Source organism: Camelus dromedarius, chromosome 20, assembly GCF_036321535.1.
Source record: "Camelus dromedarius isolate mCamDro1 chromosome 20, mCamDro1.pat, whole genome shotgun sequence".
NCBI lineage: Eukaryota > Metazoa > Chordata > Mammalia > Artiodactyla > Camelidae > Camelus > Camelus dromedarius.
In genome coordinates, this window is record NC_087455.1 from 27414180 (window position 1) to 27425331 (window position 11152).

Below are 11152 nucleotides of genomic sequence, written 5' to 3' on the forward strand. Positions count from 1 at the left end.
CCTTTACACTCTCAGAAGGCCTGTTTGGACGATAAATTAAACGGTCACTCTAGGCTTAAGTAATATATCACACAGTCGGGCTTGGAAAGTAAACCAGAAGGAAGAACACAGAGACCAAAGGCCTGAAAAGGAAGATGTGGTCAGAGAGTGGGGTATTAAATGAGTTTAAAGTTTCAGGTGTGGATGGACTGCAGGCAGCCACAATGTCCGGGGGCTGGTGCTCCATTTCCCTGTGTCTATGGTCGAGGTGATGACAGGATCCGGGGTGAAGGGAAGGACTGAATTTTGGTACTGAGTCATATGAAAGTCCAGCAAAGCCTCAAGCCTGACACAGAAAGCGGACAGAGGCTCAGACTTGTGCGCAGAGGGCAGGGGTCTTCCCACTAACTGAGCCACCAGTGTGCGCCCGACACTGCTTCAGATTCCACAGCTGCAGGGATGGTCTCTGTCTTTTTCTGTACTTTATCCTCTGTGCCTGGTAAACTATCTGGGTCATGTGTGTGCTCAGTAAGTATCTATTGAATGAAGGAAATGCTTTGTATCTGGGAAATCTCATGTGCCTGGGAGGTGGGTTTTATTCCCTCCACTTCATAGATGAGTGAGTAGGCTCTGAGGGGCTCATGAACTTGCCAGTTTCCTACAACTAGTAAACGGCAAAGCTAGAATGAATTCAAGCTTAGATCTACCTTTCTCCAAAGCCCAAGTTGCTGATCACTACAATGTATTAGTTTTGGTGGTCAAGATAAGACAAATGTATGCACACATATTTATTTGTTAAGAGCTTATTATTTGCTAGGCATTATTCTGAATGCTTTACATGTACCTCATCCTCTCAGCATTTAATCCCCACAAGCACCCTATAAATTAGGTGCCGTCACGATCCCCAGTTTACAGCCGGGGGAGCTGCAGCACAGGGTTCAGCAACGTGCCCAGGCAGTCTGGCTCCAGAACCCACGCCCTTAATCGCTGTGGTTTGCTGCCTTTTGACTTGTCAGTGAATTTGTGTCCACGTTGACAAACAGTATGATTTAGTTATTTCTGGTGACTCCCTTTGTTTTATCAACGAAAAATTAATCAGTCGATCTAAGAAAGAAATTGAAAACTTTATTTGAGCCACATTTGAGGATTATAACCTTGAAAGAGCATCTCAGAACTCTCTGAGAACTGTTCCATCCTTTGGAAGTCAAGGCACAGTTATATAAGTTTTCTGAAACAGGGCTGTACATTAAATGATGTATTATTGACAGTTTACATAATCCAGACCTAAGTGTCATCCTGGTGGGTCATGTGACCCCTTACAAGATCAGGAAAGAATGTTGTCTTTTAAGGAGCTGTCTTGTTGATGCTAGGAGATTGTTGCTCTTTATGGTTAAGCAGGCATTTCTGCCCATGGGGAGGTTTGGTCGATGCATAATACAGATACGCAGTGCACAGTGCGGGGGTGGGAGAGGAGACCAAAGGGCAGAGAAAAAATTTTTATGTTTAAACTTGTCTTGTCTACCATAAAATATGAATTTTATTTCACAGTTTATAAAGTCCCGATTTCAAAACTCTCCTCAAGCACTGAGTTAACTCTAGCTGAATCCAGCCGAGGGTTCCACTGCACCGTTGGCCACCGAAGAGGTGTAGCTCCAGAGGGGAGATTCTGTGGAAGGCTTGTTCCATGCAGAGACAATCAGGAAAATGAGAAAACACACACACCAACTGCTAGAATCTGAAGCAAAGTGCTGGAAGTCTTAGGAGAGGTGCCACAGAGCACTCTGGGAATACAGACATCTAGGATTGAAACTGCAAGGAAGGGTAGAATGTTTGAGAAGCCTGTGAGGCGGTCATAGAACAGTGTGTGAGGACATGCCAGAGGCCCCAGTGAAAGTGGTGGTGGAAAGACTGGTTGTTAGAGAGTGTTCCCTGCACTTTTGTGTGATGCGGGTTAACCCGAGCGAAATAGTGGGGTAATGCAGGCATGTGAAATTGCTGGAAATTTCTGTGAAAGGACAGGGGTGGGAGGCACATGGTAAATTCACAAAGGTTCATCTTTGGCCTCACAGTTCGTTAAGGGGGCTGAATTCAAGAAGCCAATAAACCATAAGAGAAAAATGAAATGTTCTCTTTCAGACCTGCACACCTACCCCTGTGGAGCGTGAACCCTATAAGGGAGAAGTCGTCACACTGCAATCTAGTGGGACAGAAGGCGACTCCGCAGATGGGACCAGGAAACCGGCCCACCCCTGAGCTGGGTGCCGTCAGTAAGGGAAGGTGGGCAAAGAAAGTTTTCCTGCCTGACAGCCTGTGTAATTAGCATCTCTCTCTCTCTTTGTAAGTGTTTGGGGAGTCCAAGGCCAAGGTCAGAGACTTCAAAGTGACATAAGACTCAAGGATAGTTTAGCCAAAGGGAAGACTGATAAGAGACCTCTTGACACAGAACACTTGGATGAGCCTCCCAGGTTGAAGAAAGCCTTGGGCTAGCGAGAGATTTCTTCTCTGAGATGGTAGGAAACTGTCCACAGAGGCCTGGGGAATCAAATATGAGCAAGAGGCTGGTAACATGGGAGGACCTGTTATTGAGGAAAGCTGGCCCTACTTAAAACGGTATAATTTTATAGTCAAGATTTAGAAACTGTTTGATTAGGACTTCGTCTGGAAAAAAATGAATCTTCCAAGGCAACTATGTTCTAGAATATTGAATGAAAAGTGAATCAAAGGTTGCTTTGAGGGTATAATTTTTCAGGAAAATTATTTGATAGTATTTGATGGACTTTATTTCATACTGAGTTTTAGAATAATATTATAGACATGGTCATTTAGAAAATATTTGAGTGCTTCATCATTTTTCTTTTAGTCTTTTGACATTCAAATCTTTCTTTTTGAAGCACCTATTATTATCATCCATCAGTTTTCTTTTTCTTTTTCTTTTTTTTTTCCCAGTTGTTTTCTGACTCTGCTCTGCCAGGTGCCTGTTTGGCTGTGGCTTTGCTGTGATGTAAACATTTCTCTAACATCACTTCTACTGTCTTTATGAAATCAATGTGTTTTGCCAGTCTTGCAATTTCACTGGCCTCTGTTTGTTTTTTTTCTTTTTAATTTGTGATACATTTTCAGATGTTTCAACACATAGCAATCAGCAAAGGATTGCAGAAGAGGCTGGCATGATGGACAAGGAGAGATGTTTGCATTAATTAGGGATACTCTCAAAGGACTCAGTTTATACAAACCCAGTTAGGCGTTGCAGGTTTTCACATTATAACCTATGCTTCCCTCCATCAACCTGAGAGACTTGTATAATGGGGTCCTGTGACTCCTGGCTGTGTTTTCTTTCACTGTTGAACGTTGTTAAGTCTTTAACAGTGCTATACGGCCAATAGTTCCAGCTTTGTTGTCATTTCCTGACTGTTGGAATTATTCTTCCAATCCAGGAAGGTTGTGTTTAAAAATTCAGAGGATGAAGAGCGAGAGGAAGAAATTCTATTGAATGCTGTAACATGCTATTCCCAGCATTTGTTAGAGCAGGATTAGCATTTACTTTGATTATAGCATTTCTTGGGGGTTAGGGCTTGGGTTCTTCATCTCCTTGGGAGGGAGAATGTTACACTGAATTCCTTTCATTCTGTTCAAAGGTAAAATCAGAGAAAAGGATGCTGCTGTTCCCATCACAGCTAAATGTTGTTCAGCCGGTGGAGAAGCAGGCCTTATTTCAACTCCCCAAGATCCTTTTGAGAAAATAATCACTCGAGACCTCTTTGATTTCCTTTCAGAAGCAATTGTTGTCTTTCTCACTGTGACTTTGTTGCTGTGTAAGATTGAAGATAGAAATGAATATTATTGTGATGGAAAGTCTGTGTGAAAATTCATTGATGACACTTTAAAATGTCATCTTTGCTTGTACTAGATTTCTTACTTTGAATTTTTAGAAATCACTTTCTTGTTGAAAGTGTTTAAAATAGCTAACTGTGATTTTGCATTCTATTGTGATTCATAAATATTTAGATTTTCATTGTAATTAGTAAGCATTTAGATCTTCATTTTATATCCTGTTATCTGAGTTATGTGTGCCTTCTTTTAACTAGTGGGATTGGGACTCTGGGAGGTTGGTTTTGATTCAAAAGCATAACTTCCTGAGAGACATCTGCTTCCGCAACTCCTGGAAATCAGGTCCCTCAGCAAACCCCATGTAATCAAACTGGATCCTCAACCTTAGAATAACTCCAAGGCAAATTATCCAACCACACTGATGAACACAGGATTTGACGGAATTAAACGGAATCAGCGAGGCTGAAAGGTGCTACCGTGATACCCTCCTCTCCTCCGCATCCTGGTCTGTCCTGGGATCCTTCTGTGTGCAAAGAAGCTGAGCTTATAGTTTCTTCTCCTGGGTAACTAGGCCAAGAGGGATTTTAAAAACATGAAGTAAAATCAGGGCAATTATGTTCTCACTGCAGGTACATCTGCCCCTGACTCACTCACTTAGATCTGGGGTGTATTCATGCTTTTGATGGACAGTAGTAGGAACCCAGTTTATGCAACTGTAATTCATTTTGAACCCAGTAAAAAGGATAATGAACTACATCTAGAGAAAAATCACAATTCTTTTTTCTCAGGTAAGAGATACCTTAAAATATCTTATTACTTTTCTCCTCAACTTTGGTTGACAATAAAAACTCAACAGTTAAGATGACTGAATCCTCTGAAAAGGAAGAATTAAATTGCTTTCTTATCTAGAAGCCAATGCCCACTCATCCTTTAGAATTCAACTTAAATAGAACCCCCCTGGAGGCTTCCCCAGATCCAACATGATAGGGTTAAATCCCACTTTTCTGTTCCTCCATACCAGGACCACCGTACACCCCATCCCAGCACCACACCCACTGCATTGTGACTGCCTGCTTTACTAGTCGGCCTCCTCCAGGAAACTGAAAGCTCAGTGAAGGCAGAACTGCCTGGTCCACTGTTACTTCTCCACCAGAGTGCCAAATGATGGCTATCAATGGATAGTCATTAATTTTTAAATAACAGACATGAAGGAGTTCCTGCTAAGTTCCTAAATTGATGCCAGTGAAATTAGTGAGAACTCTCAACAAAATAAAGATAAATTTTGTGGAGCATTTTAGTATAGGAGTGCTTTAAATGAAGACCACAGATTCATTGACTAATATTTGCTGCATCTCTTTGGGAGAATGCATCAACAAAGTCATTTGAAATGCATATGGGGATCCCTTTGTTGCTTTCATTCGGCTTTGTTGTGAAAATTTTTGTAGGAACATAGTTCCAAATAATAAAATAAGACAATGAAAAACATGATTCAAGCTATTAATATTTAATACCATGTTTTTCAGGATTGCCTCTGGTATACAAAATAAGGTCCCTTTGTCACTAAACAATTGCATTCTCAAGGATTGTCCAAAGACTAGATGGAATGAGTAGCATTTTTTATATTCACCTTCCATTGTCTGTTTCCTCCCACAGGCAGCATGATGTATTGGGAAGCAAAAAGTGTGGGCTCTAAACTTCTATTTCCTAGCTATGAGGCATTAAGCAGTTTTTGAAATTAAAATATATTATGAATTTATCAAAACAAAAAAACCCAAAAAGTTAACATAATCAGACCTGTGTACCTACTATCCTGTTTAAGAAATAAAATTTTACCAAAACAGCTGCAGTGTCCTGTGTGCCTCTGTTCATTTCCCCTTCTTCCCCCAGGGTAACCAGTGTCCTGAATCTGGTGTTTTATTCCCACGTACATCTTTTATGTCTTTGCTTTATATGTGCATAGCTCTAAGCATTATTTTGTACTTAGTTAAATCTTATAAAAGCATTATATAGTATGTATTGGTTTTTTCCTTTGTTTTTTTATGTTTGGTTGTTCTTTATATTTTCTAACTCTTTGCTAAAAACTTCTAACTTCTCGCTCTCTGCATCCATTCTCCTCCCAAGTTCTCTAATCATCTTCATGATCATTACTCCAAACTCTTTCTCAGGTAGATTGCCTCTCACCTCATCACTTAGTTCTTGTAGGATTTTATCTTGTTCCTTTGCCTGGAATATATGCCTCTGCCACCTCATTTTGTCTAAATTTCTGTTTGTATTTTGATGTATGTGATAGTTTAGTTATATTTCTCGACTTGGAGAAGTGGCCCTCTGTAGGTGACATCCTGTGTGTCCCAGCAGTGCACTCCCCTCTCGTCACCCAAGAGCAGGGGGCCAGCTGGGCCCAGGGAAGAGTCTGGCCTATGTTTGTGGACTCGTTCCACAGGCTGTAGGATTGTTGTTTTCTTGCTTCTGGTGCCAGCGCCTTGGTGATGAAGCTGGACTAGAAGCTTGTGCAGGTTTCCTGGCAGGAGGGGCCAGTGCCTGCTCACTGGTAGGCGGAGCTGAGTCCTGGCCCTCTGGCGGTCAGAGGCGTGTCTACGGGGGGGTCTTGTCTAGAGGCGGCTGGGCGGGGTCAGGAACTCCTTAGGCAGCCTGTCAGCTGATGGGTGGGACTGTGTTCCCACCCCATTAGTTGTCTGGGCCGAGGCATCCCAGCACTTAAGGTTACAGTGGGGTCAGGTCTTGGTGCTAATGACCCAAGCAAGGTGTCAGCCTCCATTAAGGTTCTTGTGGCTGAATACTCCCGGATGTCCGCCAACAGCTTTTATGTCCCTGGGTGAGCCACAGCCGTCCCCCTACTTCCCTGGGAGACCCTCCAAGACCAGCAGGCAGGTCTGGCCCAGACTCCTGTGAAATCGCTACTTCCGCCCTTGGTCCCCGTGCACGGCAGATTCTGTGCCTGCGCCTTCAGAGTCAGGTCTCTGCTTCCGCCAGTCCGTGGAGCTCCTGCAGTTAAGCCCCGCTGGCCTCCAAAGCCGAGGGCTCCGGGCGCTCCTCCTCTCCATGCTGGACCCCAGGCTGCGGAGCCCGACGTGGCGCTCAGAACCTCACCCCCGTGGGTGAGCCTCTGCGGTGTAACTTTGCTCCAGCTTGCAGGCCGCCCGCCTGGGAGGTGTGGGACCTGCTCACACCGCGAACGCATCCCTCCTGCCGTCCCGCTGTGGCTCCCTCTGTGTCTCCAGGGGAAGATCTTTTTTGGTAGGTGCCAGTCTTTTTTATTGGTTGTGTTCGCGCGAGGAGGCGAGCTCGTGGTCGTGCTCCGCCGCCATCTTGACCGGAACTGCCTGTGTCAGGTTTTTCAATACATACTGTTTGGTTTCTGCTTTTTCTCAGGCGACGTTTGGGAGCTATTTGTTTAGCTAGGTCTAGCTCTAGTTACCCATTTTATCGCTCTACAGTATTTTATTGTGTAACCACACCACGATGTATTTATCGGTGCTTGTTGACAGACGTCTAGGTGGTTCCCATTTTCTTGCTATCACGAACAGCACTGCTGTAAGCGTTTTTGCGCTGGTTTCCTTGTGTTCACTGAGCGTTTCTATGGCTTACGTGTCTTCAGTGAGGGGACTGGGACTGAGGGGTCCTAAGGTGGGTGCATTCTCCCCTTAGGTAGACGCTGGCAAATTCTCCCAAGTGGAAAGTTATGCCCTGGGTAACAGTGTTAAGAGTTTCTGTTGCTCTACATTCTCACCAACATTCCATGTTGTCCAGCTTAACAAATATGCCAGTCTGATTCATGTCAAAGTTATCTCACTGGAGTTTTAATTTGCACTTTCTTGACTGCTAATGAGGTCGAGCTCCTTTTTATTATGTAGTTTCATTGATCTTACTAAGCCTCGGTTTCTTTATTTATAAGGTGAGAATAATAGTACCTTCCTAACACGAGGATGCCGTGAGGGTTACAAGCCCATACTGTGCGCTCAGCGCTTGGTAGCCAGGACCACTGTGCTGATGGTGACATGGTGAATTAGTAACGGTGTGCTCTGCAGAGACTGCCAGAGTCTTGACTGTTCTCTTCCTGTGGGGGAAGCTCTCCCGGCTTGGTAGTAGAGAAGCATGGAAGCCAAGAATAGAAGGGTGGAGTGACGGGCACGGGGTGAGGGGAACAGCACGGGCCTGGAGAGGGCTCCGAGGTCAGGGGACAGAGTGACCCTGGGGCCTGGAGAGCAGGGGCCCAAGCGGCTCGTTGGGGGATGGGCGGAGCCTGGCTCTCCAGTGACGCCTGCAGGTCCAGCTGGCCCCAATGTCTGTATTTATCAGCTACACCTGAGCCTCTTCTCTCAGCGTTCTCTCTCCCCTTTTCCTGCCCACCATTGAGGAAGCGCCATGCTGTGGGGGAAAGATCGTGGCCCTGTCACCGGCGTTAAAGTCCCAAAGCAGGATTACAACCAGATAATTAAGTTACTTGACCTTCCTGAGCCTCAGATTCCTCATTGGTAATGTACGAGCAATTAATAATACTTCCTTGGCACAGGAGAGTTGAAAGTATTCATTAAGATGATGTGGAAGGTTAGATTCATCCTCTTCTTACTGCCCCCCCCCCACCAGCTTTTACTCTTTTTTTTCCCCGCTTCTTTCTCGTTTACCTACATCAAGCCCCCTGAGGACACAAATAGATTAATTAGATTTCTTTGTGTCAAACCCACTCTTTCCTCCTTTTTGGGGAATATCTATGGCCAAATTAAAAAAAAAAAAGCACTGGATCTCTCATTTATTAAATACCTACTATTTGTAGAGCATAAACCAAACCCCTGAGTTTTGGCTGCCACTGTCCCTCATGTGGATAGTGAGGGGCACAAGGAAGTGCTCAATGAATTTATCTGGCGGAAAAGAAGAGGATGATGGTGATGGAAGATGAGAAAAATAATTCACCAATGAAAATGAACACTATGGCAAATCATTATTTGTGTTCAGGGGTCATGACGGCATTTATCTTGGAAGCTATGCATAGTGTGTCAGGGGAGTTTGTACAAAGACAAGTGGCCAGTTGTGAAATATATTTGCCCATGTTTTAACTTGGCCTGTACAAGAATCTAACATGATAAGATAACTATGTTGTAGATATTGTGCAAAATATGTGCAACTGAATTTTGACTGTAAGTTCCTTGAGGGCAGGGACAGCTTCTTAACAGCTTGTGCCCCAAACACACCAGCACAATGATTTACTCAGTCTAGACCTTCACCATAGGCTTGGTGAGTTGAAGTTAATTTATCATGGCTGAAGGGGTTTCAAGGAAAATGTCTGAATTTGAAAAGGCTTTCTGAAGGAAAAGGATGTAAAATCCATTTGGTGAAGATAGTCACCCCTGGCAGAGGAGAGGAGGAAGCCCATTCTAGGAGAAGGAACAGCACAGCAAAAGCACAGGTCGGCCCAGCCAGGGCCGTCAGCCACGGAGGGTCCCTGGGGACAGGCTGCTGTGGCTCTGCGGGCCAGTGAGGTCTCCAGGACAAGCTGTTGGAGTCAGGAAGCCCTTATAGGGCTTTTTCAAGCATTGCTTTTTGCCCTAGAATAGGATATAGTTGCCACAAGAGTACAGAACCTTTGGCATTTTCTTTCATGATTTCTATAAATGTGCTCAATAGATTTTTTTTTAAGTCTAGTTGGTGTACAATGTTGTGTTAGTTTCTGGTGTACAGCAAAGTGATTTAGTTACATATATTTTTCATATTCTTTTTCACTGTTGGTTTTTACAAGATATTGACTGTAGTTCCCTGTGTTATACCTTGTTGTTTACCTATTTTCTATACAGTAGTTTGTATCTGCTAATCCCAAACTCCTAATTTATCCATTCCTGCCCCAAACCTTCCCCTTTGGTAACTGTAAGTTTGTTTTCTGTGTCTGTAAGTCTGTTTCTGTTTTGTGACTAAGTTCATGTGTATCCTATTTTAGATTCCACATATAAGTGAAAATAGATAATTAATATAACATTTATTGGGCCCTTATTAGGTGTCCAGATCAGCGCTGAGCTCTGTATAGACACTATCATTTAATGCTCTCTGCAGCCCTGTGAAATAGATACTGTTATTATTCTGATCAAACATAAGAGAAAACACAGGCTGAGAAAAGTTAAGAACTTTCTCAAAGGTACACAGCTGGTCAGCGGGTGACAATGCATTCTGCTCCATTTGACTGCACTTGACCACTCTAGCGTATTCTTTGGTGAGGATTTTTGAAAGAACCCATTCCTGAATGGGTCCATTTGCCTGAACATCACTAGAGCTCAGAAGAAAAATCACGGCAGCTAAGAGTCATTAAGAGCTTACCTGCTAAGGCCCTACGTTCCTTACAAGTGTTAGTTCACGTCTTCCTTCCAACCACAGCACGAGGTGGGGACAGTGATTACCCCGTATTGTACATGGTGAAACAGAGGCACAGGGAGTTACTTACGGTACTTGCTAAGGTTCCCTTTTTAAGATCTCACCAAGAAGAAGCTTGGGCAGATCTTTTATTCAAGTAGGGGAAATGAGGAATAGAGATTGGAAAAGAAATCAAGGGCACATTCAAAAGCAAGGGGCAGGTCAGGGAGCAGCCTCCGGACTCATGGTTCAAAGCTCTGCTCTGTGGCTTGAGCTATAAATAGAAGAGAAGGCCTTCAGTCCCCTTGCTGCAGAAAGGTTCGGTGTCTTTGATGGTGTGTGCCAGGCGCTGAACTCGGTACCAGGGATAGACCCATGAAGGGCCAGTTCAAAGTCCCTGAGACTAGTCAGACAAGGAAACCAGTGGTTCCAGTACAATGTGGGAAGGACTGTGGCTGTGGCAGGGTGCTGTGGGAGCAGAGGGAGGACACCAAAGGTCCTCCTATAACTCCTGCAGCCCCTTCTCCATCCTCTTTGCCCATCTTTCTCCCTCTGCCCTCCCTCCTGAAGCTCCCTCCGGCTCCTGCAAATCTTGTCTTAATCGTTGCAGTTATAGTTAGCCCCACACCCAGAAAGGACCCTTGTATTTGTCACAGTGATTATTCTGTACCTGCTGGGATTGTCTTCTCAAGAGAATCTCCTCATTGCCAAGAACCTGATCTTTTGCTTTCTTTTTATCCCTCATCGCAACCAGCACCTTAATGGGTAAATTCATCACCATTACCAACTGTCTAACACAGTACCTGGCACATAGTAGAAAGTCAGACAAAGCGTTGAATAAACACATGTCAACAATGGATCATAATGAAATAGAACTAGTGTAATTAACAGACTCTTTTGAGACCCCTTGAGGATAGAATCAACCCTTCCCTCTCTGAGATTGTGGTTCCTTTTATGTCTTGTGCTTTTTGAGATGGAAAGATGGTATATG

The 11152-nt window shown here is 44.0% G+C and overlaps 1 protein-coding gene across 1 annotated transcript in view; it reads left to right on the forward strand.

Annotated features, from left to right (window-relative positions):
- The window catches only part of DPYS (dihydropyrimidinase), an 81604-nt gene extending 75957 nt beyond the window's left edge, over window positions 1–5647 (forward strand). Inside the window, exons 9-10 of the mRNA XM_031439474.2 lie at window positions 2116–2256; window positions 3615–5647. Coding sequence (XP_031295334.1) covers window positions 2116–2232 — 117 coding nt within the window. The 3' untranslated portion in view covers window positions 2233–2256; window positions 3615–5647. The remainder of the gene's footprint in view (window positions 1–2115; window positions 2257–3614) is intronic.
- The last annotated feature ends 5505 nt before the right edge of the window (window positions 5648–11152 follow it).